Source organism: Desarmillaria tabescens, assembly GCF_030435595.1.
Source record: "Desarmillaria tabescens strain CCBAS 213 chromosome Unknown EV420scaffold_11, whole genome shotgun sequence".
Lineage (NCBI taxonomy): Eukaryota > Fungi > Basidiomycota > Agaricomycetes > Agaricales > Physalacriaceae > Desarmillaria > Desarmillaria tabescens.
The window spans coordinates 1116850-1139767 of record NW_026848310.1 but is presented as its reverse complement, the minus strand read 5'-3'; the positions used below and the strand labels follow the sequence as shown (position 1 = coordinate 1139767).

Genomic DNA, 22918 nt, shown 5'->3' with positions numbered 1-22918 from the left:
CGGGGATCGCACACGTCCCACGGAACGGAACGGTACGGTATGGATCTGACTGGGTAGTGGAAATCCAGCTCTCATGCACCATTGGACAGCAGCGTGTCAGCAGTGATTTGAACATACATTTAAATGCGCACATGGTCAAATACATGCGAAGTCATGGAATTGTTACATCTTGCTTCTTATCCTCTCCTGCGTACCCTCTCTGCTGGCTCTGCCTCTCGGAAAGAGGGATGACAATATCCCAGGCACGGGTACCGTACATCTTCCCTGAAGCTGGCACAGATTCCCGTACGCATAAACCACCTCATTAGCTTGACTGACCACTATCTGCACATGTACAGCTCGCGGATTCTATTCGGGCCCGACGTACCAATGGCATACTGCTCGACCTTGACGGTGTCCTGTAAGCACGCGCTCAGAGTCGGAACTCACTTCCATTTTACCATTTCGAAATATCAGGCTCAACTCGCGGCCGGTTGCAGCAGGGTGGAACGATGTGTTTGGTGCCATACGGGATAACAATACCCTACCAGGCGATATGCGGGAGTTGCTCGTATGTCAAGGCACCGAGAGCCGCTTGGAAATGTTCTCACGGAACTATTCTAGATCCTGCGTACTGCAGCCATTAATAACGCAGCATATCAGTGGTAACACAGAGTCCTTGCTTTGAAACTCTTACCCCGATCTGATATCTATCTACCATAGGACAGAACACGAAGCCGTCGGACGCGCTGAAGGTCTCACAACAGAACAACTCCTCTTTGTCCGTCTCACTCCGCCCTTCGGTAGTGTCAACTCTTCCACCATTACACAATCGCTCGGGCCCCGTCTCGCTGCCGCGATGATATATGCGGACGAGGTTGCTCTGAATATCAGAGTGTCAGAGGAAACATTCAACAGCCTCCGCGTGTTTCTCAATGATACTCAACTCGTGGACGCCGCAGCGACCGCGGGTGGTTATAATTGGGTTAGCAGGTTTACTGTGGGGCTGGATATCGATGGAAAGGCAAACGTACCAGTGCCGATACCCCAGGGTTGAAATTGTTACGCTGAAGTTTCGAGAATCATTATTTCATTCAATCATATATACTGTCGATCATTCATCATCGTGATGCTGGTAAGAATTTACGATATCGTAAAAGCGTTCGACTCATTGATACTGATGTTTCAACGCATGAGAAAACACGTTTCACCGGAACTTATGAGGCCAAGACAGAGCGTACCCTTCCTTCCAGGGCCTTCTAACGTAGTTTTAATATATATCGCTGCATAGCACGTGGACGCGCCTTTACCATAGACACTAACAAGAGTCGTGCCCGTATATAGAGGGCCGAATGGACGCATAGCCCCATCTAGCAAGCCCATCCACTTTCAATCCTGGCTGCGCCAACGGATACAACTGCTCATTGGAAAAACAAAAACATACGCTACACTATAGTAATGGACACAACAAACGATAGCGAAAAGAATAAGATACGTAGGGTAATAGATAGTAGACGTAAAAGGTTCGTTAATAAATCCAAGACGTCCTAGTAAATCTCACACGGAGGATACCGGTATCCAATCATAGTCCCATAGTAGATGCGATAGATCGTGCAACCGATGCACCACGCACAGACGGCTGAACAGATCCGTGACGCTGGCGCTCCCATAATTTATCTTGGGCCCGGACTTCGATGTTTTCAAACGGCCCCGATTGCGACAGTTTGACACAATCCCGAGTTCCAAGGACAAGCAGTTCGAAAAAGAAGGAAGCGGCAGCTCGACGCGATGCCTGGAATACTCGTTATTAAGATCAAAATTCAAATTCAAGAACGGCGTACCTTGTCAGCCATCTTGCGGAAACTGATCACTTTCTCCTGTGCGTCATCATCCTCACCAGGCCTCAGTTCTCGCCTGATGATACCTAGAGCCTTAACAGTATTCTTGCTATAGCCTTTTCCTTCTGTATCTGCTGGTTCCGCCTCTTTCTCTTGAGTTTGAGTCGATGGTCGGATATCGAACATAGCAATAGGGCACGTCAGATCGGCATAAGTATCCACGCCGTCCTCCAACAAGTCCCCAGCAGGGGTCGACATCCGACTTCTGTCTGAAGGTGCCAAAGACTTCTCGCGAACTGTCCAGACCAACATCAAGATCAAGATCCGGAACATCCAACTGGAAATCCTCTGCACCACCGGTTTGGTCGCCGAAGTCCAGCCCTTCAGGTCCGACACTGACACCACGGCCCATGACATCACTCCCCAATGCAACACTAGGAGCCAGACTTTCTGCCCGACGGCCTTGCTCAACCTCATCATCCTCATGGACACTCGCTTCATCAACCTTTCGGCGCTTGTTCGGGCCTTTTCCGGGAGAAATGCCGCGTTTCTTCGAACCAGCGATCGGTCGCATGAACATCTCCGCAAGCTCAGGTGCCAACCCAGGGGGAGCAGCACACAAGATAGTGCCTTGGGGAGTCACTTTAGTAGGAAGGAAGTGTGCAAGTGGGTCGCTGCGAATCTCAAGCAAGCGCATCACGACAGACGATCGAGGAAGAAAGTGGGGTTCGACGAGGATATCGCTTACATCCTTGTTTACCGGTGCACCTAAGCCATGTCGTCCTCGACCATTTCCTGGACCACCTTGAAGCTCGGTCACGGCATCGATAATCTGTTTCTTTTCCTTATGTTTCCGTTGCGCTTTGGCAGGAGCAATCGGAGTCACGTCGCCGTTCATTTCGATTGGAGGCGGGGTAAGGGGAACATCAGAGAGAGGAGAAGCTAAAGCCAGAGGTGAGACACAATACTCAAGTTTGCCAGAGAACTTACAAGCCCGCGAAGACGATCGTGTCTGTCCAGGTGTCTTCTCGCCATCCTGAGGAAGGTCGGAAGGTAGGTCGTTTGGGAGATCAAAACCAATACCCAAGTCACCCAAGTCTACATCGCCAAAGTCGGGTACGTCGATGTTCATGTCCGCGTCGAAAGGATGTTCAGACGCTTCTCGGCTCTTGCTACGGCGAAGAAGGTCGATATCCATGTCCATGTCTACGTCCCCACCCAGTAAGTGGTTAGCATCTATTCCAATAGAATCCCGGCCTGGCGCTGCATCTCGTCCAACACCGACACTGCCATCGACACTCAGGCCATCAACATCCATGGAGTCATTGTTGTTGACAGCACCGTCACCCCAGTCAAGACCTAAATCTATATCAAAGTCCTGGGAGCCAATTCCATCGGCGGGGCCCAAGTCGAGGGGATCATTGTAGTCAAACTGGCCGAAATCTTCGGTATTTCGTAAAGTGATGTCGTCGATACGAGCTTGATGCTGATGCCCTTGCTGTGGTAAAGGGCGATCCTCGAAATCCATATCCCTATGCTCACGTGAGTCAATGAACTTGGGTTGGAGCAACATCATACCAGTTGACGTCAGGAATGAAAAGATTCAAGTCCAAGTCATTGCTGGTGAGTGTGATCGCGTTCTTGTTGGCCACAAGCTGGTCTTCATTCATGTCGACAATTCCGGGACGAAACGCCTTGAGGACAGTGTAAGAAAACTGCGCGACAACAGCGATACAAACGGACGAACCATTTTAATTTTCAACAGGGCCTCGTTGCAGTCGTCTAACAGATATTTGGCTTTCCTGCTATATATACGCACCACACCGAGAAGAAGTTGTCCACTGAGTCGCAGCGCCATTATTTCTATATCTTGACCCATTATGGCACCTATATGAAAATATTAGAGGAGGCCAGACGTGAAATAAATAGGGGCGTACCGACGGATTCCTCAATGTCCGTCTGTAATGTCTGCGTCTTGGACAATTTGCGTTCCATGTGTGCAGCGAGCCATACTTTTCCAAGCGGACCACGCCGCGACAAAATCGCTTCTGAATAAAACTGAAGCGAATATCAGCGCGAAAAACGATTCTAGACGACGAGGGGCCTACCATGATGGGGGTTTCGCGCAAAGGGTAATGGTTGAAATGTGGCACGCGAAGTTCAAACCAAGTCACGTTATTTGTTTCTGCTTGGCACAGGCCGGGTGCTCCTTCCGGAGTTTACCCGATTTGTGCGCCGCTCCCAGCTGGCACCACTGGTAAGTTGTCTTTGTGAAAGCCACAGATAAGAACCACACTCCCACTGTTGGAAACCGAACTTTATTGAAACATACTCTACTCAGGAATGCAACAGTCTAAGTACTTGGTACAAAGTGTGGAAACAAGAAATACACTGGTGCTCTAGATCTATCCACGAGCGAACTCGGGCAACAAGTCCGTTATCAACCTCCCGACAATCTTCGCTGCAGCGCCAACTTTTTCCCTGTCATCCTCCTTCATCAACGGAAGTACCTTTACAAACTTGTCTGGGTGCCACCTCAACAGCTCTTCCTTGATGATATCCTTCTTGGTCTTGTCCTTTGCGTTGGGCCTAGCAGGATCCAAGAGAAATGTGCGGATTTTTTCAGACGTAAGGTCCTCCTCCCTGGAGATGGTTTCGAAACATGGCCAAGGAAAGGTTTCAAATGTCGGAGGACCACTGGACGTTATGTCGCCTGACTTTAAAATCGTCCACTTGAATTCATACAAGCGGTAGAACGCGACTGAAGATGACTCTTCGCAAGTCTAATATAGCAGCCTCGGTCAGTAGTAGTTCAGGACGAACAAAACATACTCACTGGCTTAGATGGCGGCGAACGGGAAGTGCCCTGCTGCGTCTCCTTCAACTTACGTCTACGCTCTTGCTCCTCCTGCCTCCGTCTACGCTCCCGTTCCTCCTGTTTTCGCTTCGCTTCTTTCGCCTCCTCCTCCAGTCTCTTCTTTTGTTCTGCCTTCTTCCTCTGCTCCTCCCTCTCAGCCTTTTCTCGTGCCAGACGACGCTTCATCCTAGCTTGGGAGGCAGCCGCGTCGTGGTCCTCAATCTTCCGCATGCGCTGTAGCATCACCTCTGACGTGAGGTTATGTTCGAAAGCCAGCTGACACCTGTGTGCCGTGAGAATGAAAAGGTGGGTGGAATCCAGAGATGTAACCAGCTCGTCCACGTTATCTTTCTGGGTATTCGGGATATTGCCCTCCTCATCAGGGAGGGGCGGATTACAGCCGGGAAGTTTGGACGTGCGAGCAGCGCCGGCAAGCCTATGGCGTCGAAAAGCCGACGCAATGGTCTCCACTCGGTCCTTTCTGAGCTGCGGCGCCATGCGTTTTAGGGGGTCGTTCGTGAGTTTCGTGACCTTGGGGGTCTTCATTGCCTGGGGGCGCCAAAGAGGAACACGTTTTGGAACGGACGTGTTGAAGAGCGGCAAGTTCAACGGGTGAGGGGGCCTCAACGGCTGATAGAAGTTCATGATGAAAAGAACGCGAAGGATTGGTGGGGACGCGCGGTGCGAGGAGGTTAGACGAACGTGAAGGAAGTAGGGAAAGAATGTTCTGCCACTTCTTATATTTTTCCAAGTCATTCATGTACTATATAGGCAATCAATACTCGGATTGTCCCGACAGATAGAACTATCAACTTAGAATTCGTCACGACAAAGTCAATTGCCACGCGGCTCTTTAGCGCGGTCATGTGCATTAATTGAAATTCGGCGTGAAATTGGTACGAGGGGCTGGAGCGTAGGCGATTTCAGCCTTGAGTCTTACCACGAGTCAACTCCGAGCTAGTTTGGACACAAATAGGCCCTCGGTATCCAAGACATGCCATAAAAAGGTGACGGTGTATTGCCGCGAAATATATAAGGTTGGTCTTGTCCCTTTTGTCCACGGTTGCGCTTTGACTATAGAACAAGGAAACCAAAGGTAATATTTTTCCAAACATGAATGTGACAGTGTGGCTCTGTACTGATTTTACCTATAAAAGGGCGACAAACACCACAGCAATTTTATTGTGCAACGGCGCCAATCACGAAACCTTCCCTCTTACTTACCTACCATCATGCAAACGAGAAGTGCCACCAGAAGAGATGCACAATTGCGCCCCATCTTGCAGGTGCCGACACCTTCACCTACCCCTCCGTCTCCTTCGATCGACAGTCGATACTCCACTCCCGTAGCACAAACTGGCACGTTCTACAGCTCTTCCGTCCTCGCTACACCACGACCCAAGGGACGGACGAACACAGACCATAATAGCGACGACCCAAGAGGGGCAGGAGTTCATGGCGTTCGGGGCAGGAGACTCGACTTTTCAGCGCATGGGGCAGAACAGCCGCAGAACCGAGATGAGAATGTCCCGCCATCGATGTTGTTGTCGCCCTTCCAGCTCAGTTCCAAGAACACGGCTGCGCTAACACAGGCGAGGGCCTAGCACCTATCGGAGACAGCTGAACGATCCAGATGAAAGAATTTCGAATCCGGGTCGGGACTTTCTTTGAATTCTCGAAGGACTTGATTTATATTCCTTGTCCGATATCGATGGATATAATCTTTTCTGGATCTCTCCGTCAAACATCTTGTAGCCATAACCGGTTTCATCTATCTTGTATCAAACTGTATCTCTTCACTATCCATTTCTTCGCTGTTATGCTAGTTAGACGCTGTCATTTAGATATTTCACTCATCTTTGCTTCTTGGAATGTAATTATATCTCGAAATAGTGCCACGACTACCAGGTCAGAAAGTCGCCGTCATCATCGAGGAGGAGCTTGGCCGTGTGGGTTAGGTCGGAGTCATGCATGGTTGCGGGTCCGGTACGGCTGGCGGACCGCGACTCACTCTACTCGACCACTTACCCAGTCGATATCGCAGCTATGGCAGACAGTAACAACGATTCTTCAAATGCCAATTCTATAGCCCAAGACCAAGGCCCGATTCCTCTCTCTTTCCCATCCATTCTGCGCAATCGCGGCCTTACGGACCGTTTCGCCCATCTACATACTACGTCCAAGCCTTCCCTTTCAACGTCTTCCACCGTACCCCATACATCAAAGAAGGGAAGAAGAAGGAACGATAATGATGGGAAGCGGTGGATCAAGCGCAAAGAAAACGGTCCGTCTTCGTCTATCCTCATTCGAGTTATTCAAAAACAAGTTTACAGCTCGCTTCGTTGGTAACCCATACATCATCTCTGCAACAAAGAACGACTATATTTTGGATCCCCCGTCCAACAAGACTACGTTTCCGGAACCCCTACCACCATATCTTCCTCGCACCGCGAAAGTTCCCGGAGCCCATCTCCCGACAAGAGATCCCAACTCAGCTAATGCAGGCCGCTTTTCACTCAGTCTTAAAGGAATGCGACGGGATCTTCGTAAGGCTGGTAGGCGCGCCCAGCTTCTTGTCCAAGATATAGAGCAAGAAGTCGTCGATTGGTTACATGTCGGTGGGACAGTCATGTCGCCAGACACTCCTCAGACGACGAGCACGGGCGTCCGGAGAGCTATCGGTGACACAGGAACCATCTTCGAAGTGTCGCGTACTCCACTGCAGCTGGTCTGGTGCACCAACGACGATGCTTTCGGAAGATATGTTGTGCATTGTTGTGCTAGGTATCATGAGGTTGTCAGCTACAGTAAGCCCCAGCAGCCAGCCTTTGGCCGTTGTTATTGATTCCTTCTGTAGGCAAGGAAGTGGACGGGGAACGTCTTACTTACCTTCTGCGCCCCAACGTCACTCGCCCAGACTCCCATGCACCTTTCGCCCTTGCAACCCCCCCTGTAACCGACATCGACTCTTCTTCCCAATTTGATACTGAATCAGAATTTACCTCCGATGTCGAATCTCTAAACGACGTTGCCACAGGTCTATCCGCAGTACCCGAAAATTCCCCACCTTTATCACCCGTTGCAGACGCAGAACCAGACCTTGATGAAGTATGGTCGGTCATCGCAGGCTCAGATATCGAAGCAGACGAGTCAGGGAGTGAACATGGCCTGTCTGCAAATCTGGCGTCTCTGACAATAGACCAAAATACAGACATCAGCCCTCGGCGTTCATTACCTTTGCGTACTCGCTTGCGTCAAGCCCAGTCCGCTTCATCTCCTTCGCGTTCCCCGGCGGTCCGACTGCGTAGGCCAGTCCGAAGAACTGCGCGCTCGCCAGAGAATCCTACGTCGTTTTATGCTTATTTATTTCCGTAGATGAGCTACATAAACCTCCAAAGATCGCAGAGGAGCCTGTATGGTACACATTGAAGTAGTACGTTGTGTTACGGCGCATTATATCATGATGTCTAGTCTTCAGGCCATTCATAATAATACCTATAAAGATATGTCACTTGGTCTACCCCGTTATGAGGGTCATAAGAAGGTATATCGTAGATGCAATAAAGCGCTGGATGACATTATTAGCATGCTAGGAAAGCAACCAATGATAGTGACGTACAATAGAGTTGGCGAGCGTAGTGAAAACAAGGATGAAGGTCAGGTATGTCTTCGCACGGGTGTATCCCTCACTAAAAGTGGTGGTAGTATTGCTGCCGCTTCCTAATATCAGTGCCAGCAGAATACCCTGAAATGGAACTCGTGAGGATGATTGACAAGCCAACTTCCTCGGACATACATTTGTCAAAACCCAAGTAAGCACAACCTATTATACACGTTGGTGAAATCCAGGAAGTCTTCAGAGTGTATCACTTACATTGGTACGTATACTTGCATAGTATTCTTTAGCTGCTTGTGCCTTTTCATATTCAGACAGCGACGTAGATTTAGGTTTTGCGACCGGAGTCCGATTCTTGAGATTCGCTATAGCCTCCTCATACAACTCATTTGTTGAGGCTTCCGTATAGAAATCGAGGTCCACTTGGGAGGCAGTGGGCCGCACCACCATCCCTTCCGGCTCAACCTCGGCGTCTTGTTTGGTTCCCCAGGAAATCTGCAACGCAATGCATATCTAGTAAGTTTAAACAGATGTCGATAAAAGCTCACGTCGTCCAGATTTGAGAATGCATAACTGAAAGGGAAATGTCAGGCACTACATGGTATAGAGGAATAGAGCTTACATATTGAGAATATTGATGAATGTCGGAGAAAGCAGCATATATTGCAGGAAACTTGTCAGCATATGCGACGGATCCAGTGCTATCACGCTACTGATAAAATAGACTAACCAATAAATATTAGCCTGGTATATGAAGTTGTTACAGGAACTTACTGCCGAAGGTGATAATCACACTAAAGAGCATGATGGTGTTCGCGCTACCTCCTTGTGAGTATGCTTTTAGCGCGCAAACAACAGATGCAGTAAGCATGTATATCATGCAGACGCAAAGAGCAATCGACAAGGACTTGTATTTCCATTTTGCCCTGAAATACCCTTATCAGTCACTTGGGCTAATAACGATGGAAGGAAGCATACGTTTGGGGTTTAATGCTCATAGACATGAAGAATAGTGATATTATGATGGACGCCAAAAAATACTGCATGACATTGGCATTAAACAGCAAAAACAAATTAACAAGACTCGCCTGAGCAAACCAATTAAGATATTTGATTCCAGATATTCCAAATGCACTGTCTTCTAGAGAGGACGTCAGAACAACCTGTAATGTACCGAGATTAGACAACGGCTTCATCGCTACAAAGAAGGGACTCACAAAGAACAAGTAAAAGTTTCCCTGTGGATTTCTTTAGAGACATTCACATTGCAAACCAGAAAAGACTCACAATGCTGAACCACGAGAACGTTAAATTCATGATGTTATACATCGTCTCGATCGTCAGACATATTTTCCGTGAAAGGCTGTGTCCGGAACGCCAGATTTGCGGGGTATGGGCGATAGCATATGTTGCAGCAAAGAACGACCCATTGAGCCATCGACGACGTTGACTCATGAATTCAGGAAGAGCATCGGGTACATCCGTCTCTCCAATAGCACCCTTGACATATCGTAGAACCCTATAAAAACATTAGCGAACTAGGGCAATTCGAGAGCAACACGATCACCAATTTGATTTCGCCTTCGCTACGAGCTCAAAGCAGAGTATACGCTAGAAGAGAAAAGTGAAACTATGTTCAGACAAGAATTCAAGTTCCTTACGTCTTCGGCAAGGTCTATGCGCAAATTAACGATTAAAATCGCAGGTTGAGAATGAGCATATATACTTACACATGTTAGAGGTGAAGATATCTGTATCACGGCCATGTAACACTTCTCCCTTAAAGTACGAAGCCAGCGGTCCTACACCGTTTTCGTTTTGCAGAGCAAAATATCTAGGCATTTTTAATGTCATAAAAAGAGTATCGGGTCGAGACATACCGATACGCAGAAAACGCGCCAGGCTAGTCAGCGGTGAATTAGTACACAGTCAATAGACGCTAGTTGGGCCTACCAGGACGCTAATATATCCGAACATGGATTCCGTTGGTTTGTCCAATATTGAACTATTTTTGTATTCAAAGTTCTGGGCAGCAACTATAGGACATGATTTCCTGCTTGAGTTCTCCAGCATCAATGCAGCAATTATTGACCACGCACCTAACGGATTGAGCAGAAGCGACCATCGCTTCCCTTTAAAGGCGGCGATTTCACCGCAGGCCCCGCCAACGTTGGAATTGAGATCGAACGTCTTCCACAGGCGATAAATGCTGTTACTTCCAGGGCATGTTCCCACGTCCAGCAGTACGCATACTTTGGGCTAATAAAAGAATTAGGATGGTAACGATAAATATTAACAACTCACTTGTAGCAGAGGAGCGAATGCATTGAAGAACCACCTATGACTATTGATCTTCTTCTGATTCTTCTCTTTCATACAGAATATGATTTGAGTAGGGACAATCCCTTTGTCGGGATACTTGAAATGCAGATTGGGGTCCAGGCCAAAAGATGTTGTGTATTCATAAAGATGAGCGGAGACCATATCGACATTGAAGCCCTTTCTCAAGCCCGTGATCTCCTTTGGAACTTCTTGGTAAACACCTAGTAGCGTGAGGCAATCCAACACTCTAGGATGAATTTTCTTTCGGCCGTCGGCAACAATGCAAACAACGACCTGACTGAAGCATAAGCGTTCAACAAATACGTGGGATACTGTTGTTTCTCACCTTCTGCCATCCATTACGTCCCCACGTCTTCGAATTTTTCCGCGCACACAGCTGAGATATATTCCGCATGACTCCGTACAACGTTCTGCAGAACAGAACCTCATCTTCCTGTATTATATCGGGTCATCACAAACGCCTGCGCTTCAGAGATTAGACTTACATTGTACATTGTTATAACAATAAAGATTTCTGTAGTCCGTTTCAATTCAAACTGCCGTAGACTGTATCCACTCCGCGAAAAGTCGTCCGGGTCACAAGTCACTGCGGAATACCGGGTAAATAACGTTTCTGGGGATCCTCGCCATGGTAGAACAAGCTTAGGTGGAATCGGGAGATCTGTGACAAGATGACCATTCTTCAAAGCAACAGTCCTTTTCAGATGCCGGCGCTCCGTGCGACCTTTGGGTGCAGTACCGAAATGGCGCGTTTCCACGGGTGTTACGTCGGACTCGCTGGCTGCAGAGTATATTGATTCCTGCTTCGACATTTGGACTGGGTAGCGGCTATCATACTCTGCCGGATAATCGGGCTGCCCATGGTATGCATCGATGTACTCCCCTTTCTCTGGGTCTTGGGATTCTCCCGTATAGTGATAACTCTCGTCACCGACAATATGGTAGTCTTCATCATCGACAGCAGGAGTCGGTGACCGAGAACGGGGTGGCACGTAGGAAGCACGGGAGAGGTATCCAGAAGCGTATGTTGCGCCATCATAGCGGTCTGCGCCCGTGCCCGCAGCGAAAGACCCAGAGTAGGTATCTGTGAATGGCGGCACATAGTCTTGGTCAGCATAGTAGCTGGGTTGCCCCGCGTAGTGTGAAGGAGATCCGGAAAATGGATCCGAGGAGGAGTGGGGCGACGACCGGATGTCATCTATATTCAGGGTCTCTCCGGTCAGAATGGGAGCCAATGCTTGACCTGGTTGGTATCGCTGGAATGACGATGTTGATTCCAAAGGCGCGTACATTTGATCAGGTGTCGGTTCAGCGTAGTTAGGCTGCGATTGGTGAGAGTGTGATGAAAGATACTCCGTGATTTCTGATTCCTCTTCGCAGTCGTCGGTGTCTTCGCTGTCATCCTCTTGATCCTCATTAGCATAATCCTGATAATAGTGTTGTTGATAGCTGGACATTCTGTTTTACGAGCACACTAAGCCCGGCTTATGCAGAAACAGAGAAACGCACTGACAGTGTCCCTGAGGTTGATGCGATAGTCCTGGTAGTGTCGAGGTCAACAAAGGGCAACAAAGGCACAAAGGTCGCGACCGTCACACTGTCACCTGATCGTGACATCCCGGATGTATCCGAAAACAAAGCGGTATCCAAGAAACAATAATGCTTTATTACGTATAGCCTTTATCTTCTGCGCCTCGTGGCCCAGTCAAGTTCCCTGAGAGGGATAACACGGCTTCAACGAGGCTTCATCATGTACCACAGTCTACGCCAGCATGGACAGCATATTTGCAGTTATAGCGGGGCTTGGGATCCGTTTCGCCCTCCAGTTCACTAGCGGCTCACAGAGAAGCAGGATCGGCCCAATGCTTCTTGGATTCTGGGAAGGCGTTTGCGTTCATTACTCCGCCAATGCCTCTCCTAATCCAGGAGTTCCATACCTAGGATATCTGCTGCGAATAGCCCTAGATCTTATATTATCCGACAGTCCTTTCTCAGTCCTTTTGACAATTCTCTGGACACTCCTGGGGGCATTGTTCTCGGAAGCTCTGGGTACGCACCATGGACACGACACTAGTCGCTGAGAAGGAATTCCAATGGTAGCAGACGAACTGTGTACACTGAATACACGGCCCCCTACTAGTTCCCCCGTCCGTCGCTTTCCTCGACCAGAAGGGAGGCCTGGCCCCGTCAGGCCAGTGATTGATAGGATTATTGACACTACTCGCAGCGAACCCAGAACCTCTGATATTTCTATTTCAGCACCAGTCGCCACAGGCTCTGCCGATCCAGGTTATCCTCCTGCCCCTTCTCCCCAGCTTCCTACTCCTCCGGCAACTCTGCTAGACGAAGTCGGCAATAGACAAATACCACTCCCGCAACAATCTTCATCGAACCCAACATCTTCAGCAGCGCCGCATGATCACGGTGCGATAGATCATCGCGCGCAAGATGAAGACGCCTCTGATCATCCGGAATCACCGATCGAAGATTCATCTCCTCGTATTATTATTCCCCCGCCCCCACAACCACTATCGAGTCCCAATATTCTGAGCGCCATACCCGTTGAGGTACCCTTCTCCCCCAGGCCTGACTGACCTCATTATACCACCACCCATGCTCCTACAACGCGAATCATTGAATAATGAAAGCTCTCCAATTGAGCTGGGCGCCAACAGCAATCCCAGAAGGGCATCGTGCTGAAGGAGACATTGGCATTAGCAATGATGATGATGATCCATTACAAACACCACTAGGATTTGACACTAGTAAAGTTGCAAGCAGGTCAATCAATGATGACCCATTGATGACACCTGTACATCTGCGCCATCCGCCGCTTCGTCTTTTATTGGATCAAGAGGATGAAGAGTCTTTGCTGCGGAATCCACTGTTCATTCAGGGTTCAAGCACCTCAGTCGACATGACCGCAGCTCACGCACCACCAATTCATGCTTTAGCGGTTATTGATGAGCCTGTCACGGCGGAGAACTTGGATGCCATCCCTGTTCCAGCACCAGGCACCGTGCTACAGAGAGCCATAGCTTTGCCAGAAGACCATAGCTCTGCCTCATCTTCACCTCCATCGATAACCAGCGCCATAACTTCTCCCGACTCACCGATGCTTAGCAGTCGGGCCGAGGCGCTCCGCAGACAAGCATGGTCACATGAAACGAGAAGGAAAGATTTGAGGATACGTCTCAATAAGGCCGTCCAGCAGCAGGACCGGGCCCAAGAGTTCATTCTGAAGCAAGAAATCGACGATTGCACTCGAGAAATAGACAAATTACACGAGCGGGCAGCGCGACGACATTACCACGGTGAGTTTTTAATCTTCTTTGACTGCGCTTAAATGACGGTTATTTCCAGCACGCAATCGCTCACTACAGCCTAACCCGATACGTACTATCGACTTGCATGGGCTGTTGACTTCAGAGGCTGTAATCAAGACGGAGAAAGCCTTTAAAGCAGTCCTTGAAGAAGGCGGGAATTCTCTGCGTGTTATCGTTGGCAAGGGACTACATTCCAAACAGAGGAAAGCGAAGTTGAAGCCTGCAGTTGAGAAGGCGATGATAGGGTGTGCAATGTTCCTCCTTTACATTTCACGAAACCTGACGCCATTAACAGTCACGGAATTACTTGTGCTGAGGATAAGAAGAATGCAGGCGTCCTGATCATTTCGACGCCAGCAACTTGGAGGATTTAGGTATAGATGCAATCATCCTTCCTGCCTGTGTTTGCTTGAGATGGTCTTTGCGAGATGGTAGTCCTAGAGCGTACCTTGGTCAGGTTACGATACGTGTTGTGTATAACAGCCAAGTGTATTCAAACTGTATTATATCCTCATCCACCATGACGCGATCATCACGGATCGTTTAGCGGCCCATTCATTGGCACATCAGGGCTAGTCGGTAAACTTTCCGGAAGTGACTCCCTGATATCCATGGTAGCAGGTATCAGAATACACTTTTATGTGTGAGGAGCAGGTACATACCCGTTTGTCCCGGTCATATTGAGCGCTTCCCTCTAGTTCCGCCTACAACGGCTTTACGCTTTCGAAATAGGCTTGTCCCCTGAGCAGGAGCAAGATTGTCGTTACTGATGTCGGGTTTGACGTCTGGTACGCTTTCTTCAACTTTGACGTCTTCCTCGTCCTTGACGGACGGGTCCAGTCGGGTTTCAGTCTCTTTTGAATCTGCGTTCGTCTCTCCGGCCCTTTTCCACTTTGATGCTGGGACATCAGAAGACCCCAGTGATTCTTTACCAGAGGATGAGTCGGCTTTCCCAGAGATGTCCGCCTCGGACTCCTCTATCTTCTTACGCTTGATGGGGATAGCGCCAGGATCGTATATCCGTCCGAGTCCGGTGTCTAGAGTGCGCTTGCGTAGCTGGAAGTGGCGAGAATCCTCGCTTGAGTGGTCATCTGCTGGACGTTTAACCCCCGCAACCTCAGATGATGATGACTCAGTATCCTGAGTCGGGATGGACTCAACAACCTCCCAGTTACCAGCTACACCTTCGCTCCTACGACGCAGAGCCTCCAGTGAGATTCTCTCGGCATCGGGATCAGTGTATCCAAGCGAGGCTGCCGTGGAGTAATCTGCGAAAAGGTTCGATGACTTTGGCTTTGGCTTCGGTGGTGCAGTGGAGGTTGACGGCTGTGGCGCGGACGGTCTGGCAAACCCGGCACCAACATCTACGGCGAATGCAGCTTGAGCAGCCTGATATGAAGTCAAAACGGAATAGAGAATAAATGTAATATAAACACACCTGTTCCACCCTGGCCATTTCGCGTTTCTCCTCTGCCTGGTCCTTCTTCCTTCTTTCACCTTCCTTGTACAACCCTCGAATGAACCTGTCCCGATTTCCTTTGTGTCGAAGGCCATTCTCGTGCTGTTGTCGAGAAGGAGCATCGTCGGTAATATAGATATCGCAGTACTTGCAAAAGTACTTTTTCTTCGAGACCCAGTATTCACTCATGGTGGCAGATAAAAGGAGATGCTTGATGATGTAAATAGGCTTATGTCAATTCCACATGTACATCATGGCCCATGGCCCCTAGCCCCTGGCCACTTGTTCGACCGAGCCCGTATTGGGCACACGGGTATACCTTCTGATTCCCGCGGTGTTTGTGATAAAAGAGTCTGATGAGAGAAAGTCTGCGACCACGGTCCTGTTCTATCCTGTAACGATGAGCGTCGACTCATCTCAGCAGCTGGAAAAGCCCGTCATCGACCAGGAGCTGCCAGATCTACAGCCTATCAAGCGAGACAAGGAAAACCCGATAGTACATCCTATCAGCGTTACTTCCGATGCAGCTCAGTCTCCCCTAGAATATCGCCTCTACAAACGGCGCTTTGTCGGTGTCTTTGGCTTTGTCTGTTTAATAAACTCTCCTCGCTCTCACCGCAATACCTTACTAGCTTTCAGGTTGTTCTGAATATCGTCGCAGCTATGAGTTGGCCGTGGTTCGGGCCCATAGCCAATGAAAGTAAGTGTGCACTGTCTTCGGGTAGCATGTGTCCTCATTGGTGGTCTACAGCATCTCAGGAACTTGGCTTCTCTCTAAACCGAGTAAATTGGCTGGGAAATATAATGGCTTGTATCTACCTCCCTGTAGCAATTCTCATTCCGCCATTTATATCTCGATATGGCCTTCGACGATGCGTGCGTATCCTTCTGCTCATTAGTGTCCACCTCCCTGACTCTGAATTCAGTGTGATGTCGGCGCTTTGTGTTTAATTCTCTCCTCGTGGATAAGATACGCAGGGACTTCCAGATCTCTGTCTACGCAAAGCTCTTACGCTTTACTCATGTTCGGTCAAGTAAGCCGAGTAGTCAACCATATCGACTCACTTTCTCACTAGAAGTACCAGCTATTTGCGTCGGTCTCGCAGCCTATCTACCAAGTGCTTGGTCCAAAGTATTCTGAGACTTGGTTTAACTTGCAGGGGAGGACAACCGCCACAATGATCATAGCTATCTGTATGTTACTCCTATAACTACTTTGTTGTATATTCTACTGACTCTCTGTCATAGCTAATCCTATTGGGGGTGCCATCGGCCAGCTCCTCAGCCCCCTTGTGGGTGACACTCGACAATCAGTACGTTAGAACGTCTTTGGCCGTCTTCTCCTCGTTAGCTTCCAGGCTTCAATTGATCGTAAAGTTGACAGATTCTTGTCCTTGGCATCATATCAACCGCGGCGACTCCATGCGTGTTTCTCATAAGATCTACTCCTCCTACGCCGCCCAGTATGGACTGTCCTTCTCAGTTTTTCATATGCTAACTCTAGTTACTATTCTACCAAAGCATATGCTGCGTCCCGAACACATCCGTCTCTTCTCTCCTTCGTCAAACGGGTCCTAGGCTTGGATAAAACACCGGGAGAGTATTACATGACTGTGAGAGAACGCTTCGATTTTGGGATTATATGGATCATCTTCTCCTCGCTCGTAGCCGCGTAAGTGAAGTTTTCTTACTTTAGTGTGGTCTGACATGATGTCCTTAAGAACCAATACTTTTGCCTTACTGTCGGCCGAAATTATGGTTGGCGCAATTCATTCAACATCGGTGCTAAGACTGATGTTAAGACCAGGAACCTGTTGGCTATTCATCTGATACCAGCGGACTGATGGGGGTGAGCCGGCATCTTGATTCTGATATACCATTCACTTCATGTATCACAGGCCTGTCTACTTCTAACGGGCATCGTTGCTGCGATAGTTACTGCGCCACTTTTCGACAGAGTCTTTACTAGACATCTCGCCATCACAACGAAGATCGCAGTACCCATCGTGGCCGTGGTGTGGTTATCCATGATTTGGGCAGGTGCGTCCGGTGCAAAGCTTCTTTGATACGCTACTAAAAATGGAATGTTGTCAGTGAAGCCAAATAATACCGGCGGACTGTTCACCATCATGACTATTCTAGGTGTCGGATCTGTTCCCATGCTACCAGTTGCACTTGAGTTAGGTTGTGATCTGACCAGGAACGCGGAGGCGAGTTCTTCATTGTTATGGTTTGGGTACGTCTTAATCGTCCAATTTATTTGCGTTTCTCACGGAATCAACAGAGGAAATCTTTTTGCTATCATGTTTATATTGGGTTCGTCGTTTCATCCTTCGTTCCTGTCAGCAGTCGCTCATAGACCTAGTGATGGATGCGCTGAGAGCCGGCCCAGATGCGGAGCCGCCTCTTAACATGCGCCGGGCATTGATATTCAACGGGGCGTTCGTGTTAGCTGCGGCATCATTTGTGGCACTCCTGCAGGGAAAGCAAGTGAGGAAGGATATGGATGAGATTAAACTCCAAGAGTCGACGCAAACAAGGAGAACAGACGAGGAAGCTCCGCCGTGACATGACTGATACTTTTCTCCGTCATTAGTTGACTGTCCTGCATGATCTATATATTACATCTAAATGCTTTAATAATTTTTCATAATCAGCTGTCAGGTTTAAATCCACGAAAGTATTTTTCTCGGAAGTCCTTGTGGGCCGGAACATGTGGGCGTTCTGGGGGTTCCTGCGTTTCAAGTACAGGCGGCAGATAGGTGTCACTGGTGGTTTTTTGTATGGTTACGAGCTTGGCAAGAATTCAGTCGGTCATACAAATTGAAAACAAGGCCCCACTGACCCTACGGCCCCATGATCCAAAATCTTGCAACGAGTTCGCAATGACCCCCATCCCAGGACAAAGCATAGAGTATATATCCACCTCTTCATACTCGTCTGTTACGGTAGGGAGGAAAAACACGAGCCTCCCTCCAGGCTTAAGTAAATATCTGGAAAGCAACACAAGATCAACGGCAAGCCGGGAAAGTTCATACGGTTTTGTTGGAGGGATGTAAGGCTGGTCGTCCCTGTACCGAGGTCAGCGATATTAGCGAGAAGACAATGCGAAAGTGACAAATACGGTCTAGGAGACGCCCTGTGTTCAAGGTATGCAGCCATTCTAGCGGGACTCAACTCTCGTTTCCGACCTAATCTTTTAGCACCAGCCCGGACGCCGTCTTGGCAGGAAGTCAGCGACACATTCCACGGATAACGATGCCATAGATGAACGTACAAGGAGGATCGGTTATAATGGCATCAAAAAGGTCTCCGCATCGCCAAGGATTTTGTGTGATGTCAAAAGTACATAGATCTACAATTCTTGTTGCCACCCCATATTGTGTGGCCGCTCTTATGATGCCAGGAGTGTCACCTAGTACGAAAGGGATTAAAAATTACAGGCAACGGGTATTATAATTAGGTGTCACCTTTTCCTCTCATTTGCCGTCCATCAATATCAGATCCAAAAATTTGCGCGCCAAAATAAGCTGTCGGCTGAACTCCTCACTGAAACACTGACTTTGAATAGAGGCTGAGATTGACTTACATAGGCCATACTTCCTGTTCCCATGAAAGGATCGTAGATCAGCTTACCGGGGGATGCCTGTGAATAAAAGATTTAGATTATGAAAGTTTCATCATCAAGATACTAACTAGTGTCTGATTGGCCATGAGAAGGGAGATTTCCGCTTCCATACTGGTGTTCCCATAGTATGACCGCTTCTTTACGTCGAACTTGGTTATCAGAGAGCGAGCGGAGCCAGTGGTGATCTTGAGTAATACGATATGAGTGCACCTCAATGCGTTACACGAAGATTTAGCGCACCAGCCTCCCAAAATATACTTGTCTAAATGAGCCATCTCCCTCATGTTTTTCTCGAGTGGTACCATGTCGGTCGATGTCTACATGACAATGCATTAGCAATGCTTACCATACAGTCATTAAACAGGACTTGCGCTCTTCAAAACAAGCTAGCTCGATGTCGGGATTCTTCATATCTATTTTCCCCAAGAAGCCCATATAGGCAAAGCTTTCAACGATCTCTCTTTGTCGTGACTGAGGTATTTTATGATTGTATGCCGTGACAAGAAACTTGAAGGACGTGTCTGGTATGTATTTGGCCCATTTGGCGCGATTACGGCGATTGCAGAGATGGAGCTCTTCATACGTCGATCCGTGGCCATAGTATTCGTAGACTGATCTAGTAGCAATGTCAAACCAAGGGCCACGAAACAAAGGCGCGACACACTTGATCAAAATACTCCGACTTGCAAGCAATTGAGCGTGCTTTTCGCATTGGAGACCAACAATTAGAAAAGGACGAGTGGATTTCCGGTCCTCTGGATTTTCAGGCAAGTTCAAGTCAAAGCCGAACATTTCAGAAAGTGAAAGCAGTTCCGGTATGCGAAATTCATGGTGCGCTTGGGCAAAGAAAAAAAGATACTGGACAGTCATTTCGAAAGATGAAGTTGGCACCGCCACCAAAGCTCTTGTGGCTCGACACGGGACACCGGGCCGACAACTCTGACCTCAATTGCTATGATCCTGACAACCCCAAGCAATGTCGCTTTCTATTCTGCAAGTAGCCGACGCCATAATAGACTCAGTGGAACCTACAGGAGGTACCTTCTACATTTCAGTCATGTTGCGAATATCCCATTCAATGCTTTCAGTTACCGATGATGCCTTACACCGGCTCCAGGCAGTCTTTCCTGATTCATTAATCCTTGCCGCGCTCGATATCATTGACAGAGAAAATAGTGATATCTTCTGCTTACGTCTTATTTGATCCGATTTAATTCTCCCCCTGACAGTCGTCAAGTATGAAGTAAACTCGGGGCACATCTATTACGAAGTGGCTGGGTCTACGGGAACACACACAGTCAACATTGGTTTAAACCTTGGTCCCACGTCCAGTTTTTGCACTTGTCCTGCATATATTTATGCCGTTTTGCTCTCTAAGACGCACTTGATGGTCAGCGTCTCACTACCTGCACCCTACAACGTTACTGAGTGTTTCAAAGTGCAAACATGTCCTTGCCGTTCGGCTCGCTGAACGTATTCGCGCTTGCGTTAGTCGCCCGATGGGACAGGAAGAATTGGCTGTAACTTTGCAGCACCAGTATACAAAGATATTGTAAGAATTATCTACGTCAATATCAAGGTATCACAACAGACCGAGGAAAGAAATAATAATAATAATAGAAGCATTCTCCGACGAACTGAAATCTATTCGTTCTCATCCTTGCATCTCCACGCCAGAACGGTGGCATACTCCTTCAAATTATGAACGAGAGCTTTAACTGAATTACCATTTCTAACAGTCTCACCGATGGCCGGGGGACTTTCAGAGCCATCTTCTTCCAGGCCCGAAATAATGGAAAGCCAATCCGCTAGCTTTCTGATGTCCTCAGGATCCGAGAAACCCCACCATTGGTCCATCTCTCCATCCTCGTCACTGTCGTCTTCGTGGGTCAGTGGCGTACCTGTCTTCGGCTTCTGTCCCCAAACAGCGATGAAAGACGACCAATCCGACAGAGACGATTCGTCCTTTGCCGCGCGAGTACAGCCTTTCCCCTTCTTGGGTTTCTTGGTTCCCGCTGCCATCGCAGAAACATACTGCATGGCATACTGGCGATCGTGTACACCAGGTGAAAGGGCCCAGTAGATTCGACCATCTCTGTCCATACCCAAAGGACCCGAACGCACAGAGAAATCGTGAGAAGCAACTTTCAGAGCGCTGTCCAAGTTTTCGAGGATTTCTTTATGTTCATGACGTTTCACTTTGAGTTCTTGCATCTATGAATTTCCAGATTCAATATTGCACATGGCGGAGTGGAAAATGACCGACCTCGGCTCCTTTCTTATGATCTGTGAGCCCTTTCATACTATCCCACCGTTCGTGCTCCTTTCTCACAGCTTCTTGCTTTTCTCTAGTCCGATCTTTTCCGAGCCTCACACCATCCTCGATCTCGGTTCTGATGGCCTGTGTCTGAAGCACAGACTCTACGAGGCTGAGGACAACAGGGACTAGTTGTGCGGAAGATGCAATGAATATTGAGCTATCGGGACGGTTCGAGCCGCGCGCACTGCGAGTGTTGTGTGTCACTGCCGAGTCCGGACAGGGCAGAGGGTCGGGTATGAAGACTGCGCCATTGAGATTCTCGATAGAATGACGCAGGACAACGAGACTATCCCATATCTTGTTGAGGTTAGCCCCTGATCCTCGGATATCTTTAGAGCAGACTCTGACCGGCTAGGAAAGGGCGTGAGTACACAGACATGTCAGAGAAAATGCATGCACTACCTTCCCGATAGACTCATCGCCTGCTTCGGACGATAAAATACCCAACGACCACAACAGAATGGACTTGACAGCAGGCTCGCTTATCCATTCGACCAATTCGTCATCGTCACTGGCACGTCCCCTGCCTCCAATATGAGCCATCTCTTCAAGATGCGCTTTGCTGATAGCTGATCCGGTTGACTGTGCAAAGCGTAGAACAAGCTCTCTGATGAAAATCCGCGCTTCAGCGTCAGCAACACCGAGTTTTGATTGGATGCTAGTCCAGGCCACGCTTGGCATAGCTTTCTTCTTGGGCTTCCTGACGGTAGTGGTATGATTCTTGGTAGAGGTAGGTCCCCCGGAGTTGTTTGCAGAGGAAACGACATTCGCGACGGGAGGTCCCGAAGATTTGCTGCCTTCTCTACGGGCAATCTGCAGTTGGTTCCTGGCAGATATATCAACGGGCGGCATCAACAACGGTGACAAAGATTTTACCCTATAGGCGCCAATCCTTTAATCTTTCTGCAACGCGAACAGTTGCAAATGTCCCTGCATTTATAACATCTACAGGCGGGCCTATCAGGAAGAGCGACATGCCTTTAGTCGCAGACGTACCTGAATACATAACCTGCTTCTTTGACATGGCCTTCTGCGCTAACTGAACCATCAGATAACTTGAGGGCGTCCAAATTCGTGCTATATCGATTTTTGAGGCAGGTACGGCAGAATTTCACGGCGCAACGACGCGACGCAACTTGACCAGAACGCATTTGCACCGAAGTGCATTGAAGACAGTCTAAGGACGACATTTAGCTGACATTACAAAGCATTACTGCTGGACACTCACCGGCAGGATCGCGCTTCCTATTACATTGATGGCAGTACACGCCTGGTGCATCCGTAGGAATCGGTTTAACTTTCTTGGCAGGTGAGCCAGCTATCTCTTGGTCCTCCGCTTTTCTCTTGATCTTCATACTACTGGGTATTGTTGGTACAGTCGTATTTTCTTTGAGGCAACTGCTAGTGGTAGGAATGGGGGAAGCTAAACTGGGTCTGTGGTACAGGCGAAGAGGAGAAGGAGGGATCTGGACGTGGACCTTCATAAAGCGACGCGCGGCAGACGCCGGGGTGAGCTCCATTGTTGTTGGTGGCCTTGTCGTGGTCAGAGATA

At 48.6% G+C, this 22918-nt stretch overlaps 12 protein-coding genes across 12 annotated transcripts; 6 read left to right on the top strand and 6 right to left on the bottom strand.

Moving 5' to 3' along the window:
• Nucleotides 1–89: 89 nt before the first annotated feature.
• Nucleotides 90–1139, top strand: EV420DRAFT_1531676 (AhpD-like protein). Its single transcript, XM_060472674.1, has 4 exons — nucleotides 90–284; nucleotides 339–550; nucleotides 604–644; nucleotides 703–1139. Exons 2-4 carry the CDS (start codon nucleotides 536–538, stop codon nucleotides 1034–1036), a joined length of 390 nt encoding a protein of 129 aa, XP_060333241.1. The 5' UTR covers nucleotides 90–284; nucleotides 339–535; the 3' UTR covers nucleotides 1037–1139.
• Nucleotides 1140–1314: 175 nt separating this feature from the next.
• EV420DRAFT_1531674 (Rec8 like protein-domain-containing protein) lies at nucleotides 1315–4011 on the bottom strand. The gene is made up of 8 exons (XM_060472673.1): nucleotides 3926–4011; nucleotides 3755–3875; nucleotides 3565–3704; nucleotides 3396–3511; nucleotides 2808–3349; nucleotides 2128–2759; nucleotides 1821–2102; nucleotides 1315–1771 (listed from the first exon to the last, which is right to left on the bottom strand). Exons 1-8 carry the CDS (start codon nucleotides 3926–3928, stop codon nucleotides 1562–1564), a joined length of 2046 nt encoding a protein of 681 aa, XP_060333240.1. The 5' UTR covers nucleotides 3929–4011; the 3' UTR covers nucleotides 1315–1561.
• Nucleotides 4012–4063: 52 nt separating this feature from the next.
• Nucleotides 4064–5447, bottom strand: EV420DRAFT_1531672 (uncharacterized protein; the record flags this gene model as incomplete). Its single annotated transcript, XM_060472672.1, has 2 exons — nucleotides 4654–5447; nucleotides 4064–4600 (listed from the first exon to the last, which is right to left on the bottom strand). Coding segments are annotated over exons 1-2 (1148 nt in total), but the record flags the coding sequence as incomplete, so codon positions are not given.
• A 1273-nt stretch (nucleotides 5448–6720) lies between these two features.
• On the top strand, nucleotides 6721–8049 carry EV420DRAFT_1266970 (uncharacterized protein; the record flags this gene model as incomplete). Its single annotated transcript, XM_060467362.1, has 3 exons — nucleotides 6721–6958; nucleotides 7008–7481; nucleotides 7532–8049. The coding sequence occupies 3 exons, from the start codon at nucleotides 6721–6723 to the stop codon at nucleotides 8047–8049; spliced, it is 1230 nt and encodes a 409-aa protein (XP_060333238.1).
• A 142-nt stretch (nucleotides 8050–8191) lies between these two features.
• On the bottom strand, nucleotides 8192–11925 carry EV420DRAFT_1267052 (chitin synthase; the record flags this gene model as incomplete). Its single annotated transcript, XM_060467365.1, has 19 exons — nucleotides 8192–8242; nucleotides 8294–8419; nucleotides 8471–8497; nucleotides 8549–8785; nucleotides 8839–8863; nucleotides 8913–9015; nucleotides 9065–9216; nucleotides 9269–9453; nucleotides 9508–9528; nucleotides 9578–9809; nucleotides 9858–9901; nucleotides 9952–9965; nucleotides 10021–10124; nucleotides 10171–10193; nucleotides 10244–10326; nucleotides 10390–10549; nucleotides 10595–10906; nucleotides 10959–11066; nucleotides 11119–11925. The coding sequence occupies 19 exons, from the start codon at nucleotides 11923–11925 to the stop codon at nucleotides 8192–8194; spliced, it is 2814 nt and encodes a 937-aa protein (XP_060333237.1).
• Nucleotides 11926–12405: 480 nt separating this feature from the next.
• EV420DRAFT_1640821 (uncharacterized protein) lies at nucleotides 12406–13227 on the top strand (the record flags this gene model as incomplete). The annotated part of the gene is made up of 2 exons (XM_060477148.1): nucleotides 12406–12682; nucleotides 12893–13227. 2 exons carry the CDS (start codon nucleotides 12406–12408, stop codon nucleotides 13225–13227), a joined length of 612 nt encoding a protein of 203 aa, XP_060333236.1.
• Nucleotides 13228–13274: 47 nt separating this feature from the next.
• EV420DRAFT_1640820 (uncharacterized protein) lies at nucleotides 13275–14333 on the top strand (the record flags this gene model as incomplete). Its single annotated transcript, XM_060477147.1, has 3 exons — nucleotides 13275–13947; nucleotides 13997–14204; nucleotides 14255–14333. 3 exons carry the CDS (start codon nucleotides 13275–13277, stop codon nucleotides 14331–14333), a joined length of 960 nt encoding a protein of 319 aa, XP_060333235.1.
• Nucleotides 14334–14634: 301 nt separating this feature from the next.
• EV420DRAFT_1640819 (uncharacterized protein) lies at nucleotides 14635–15607 on the bottom strand (the record flags this gene model as incomplete). Its single annotated transcript, XM_060477146.1, has 2 exons — nucleotides 14635–15348; nucleotides 15398–15607. The coding sequence occupies 2 exons, from the start codon at nucleotides 15605–15607 to the stop codon at nucleotides 14635–14637; spliced, it is 924 nt and encodes a 307-aa protein (XP_060333234.1).
• Nucleotides 15608–15668: 61 nt separating this feature from the next.
• EV420DRAFT_1746652 (major facilitator superfamily domain-containing protein) lies at nucleotides 15669–17986 on the top strand (the record flags this gene model as incomplete). Its single annotated transcript, XM_060480169.1, has 14 exons — nucleotides 15669–16004; nucleotides 16058–16118; nucleotides 16170–16294; nucleotides 16345–16452; nucleotides 16504–16612; nucleotides 16667–16731; nucleotides 16803–16881; nucleotides 16940–17090; nucleotides 17140–17176; nucleotides 17226–17267; nucleotides 17317–17458; nucleotides 17513–17654; nucleotides 17703–17734; nucleotides 17778–17986. Exons 1-14 carry the CDS (start codon nucleotides 15819–15821, stop codon nucleotides 17984–17986), a joined length of 1488 nt encoding a protein of 495 aa, XP_060333233.1. The 5' UTR covers nucleotides 15669–15818.
• Nucleotides 17987–18071: 85 nt separating this feature from the next.
• EV420DRAFT_1628678 (tRNA guanosine-2'-O-methyltransferase) lies at nucleotides 18072–19916 on the bottom strand (the record flags this gene model as incomplete). Its single annotated transcript, XM_060476070.1, has 10 exons — nucleotides 18072–18212; nucleotides 18264–18489; nucleotides 18543–18639; nucleotides 18696–18833; nucleotides 18889–18955; nucleotides 19008–19064; nucleotides 19115–19231; nucleotides 19287–19363; nucleotides 19409–19662; nucleotides 19711–19916. The coding sequence occupies 10 exons, from the start codon at nucleotides 19914–19916 to the stop codon at nucleotides 18072–18074; spliced, it is 1380 nt and encodes a 459-aa protein (XP_060333232.1).
• A 56-nt stretch (nucleotides 19917–19972) lies between these two features.
• On the top strand, nucleotides 19973–20728 carry EV420DRAFT_194559 (uncharacterized protein). The gene is made up of 4 exons (XM_060481157.1): nucleotides 19973–20083; nucleotides 20135–20221; nucleotides 20276–20436; nucleotides 20486–20728. The coding sequence occupies exons 1-4, from the start codon at nucleotides 20023–20025 to the stop codon at nucleotides 20600–20602; spliced, it is 426 nt and encodes a 141-aa protein (XP_060333231.1). The 5' UTR covers nucleotides 19973–20022; the 3' UTR covers nucleotides 20603–20728.
• EV420DRAFT_1267235 (uncharacterized protein) lies at nucleotides 20691–22886 on the bottom strand (the record flags this gene model as incomplete). The annotated part of the gene is made up of 6 exons (XM_060467377.1): nucleotides 20691–21260; nucleotides 21289–21717; nucleotides 21769–22192; nucleotides 22243–22311; nucleotides 22363–22543; nucleotides 22595–22886. 6 exons carry the CDS (start codon nucleotides 22884–22886, stop codon nucleotides 20691–20693), a joined length of 1965 nt encoding a protein of 654 aa, XP_060333230.1.
• Nucleotides 22887–22918: the final 32 nt, after the last annotated feature.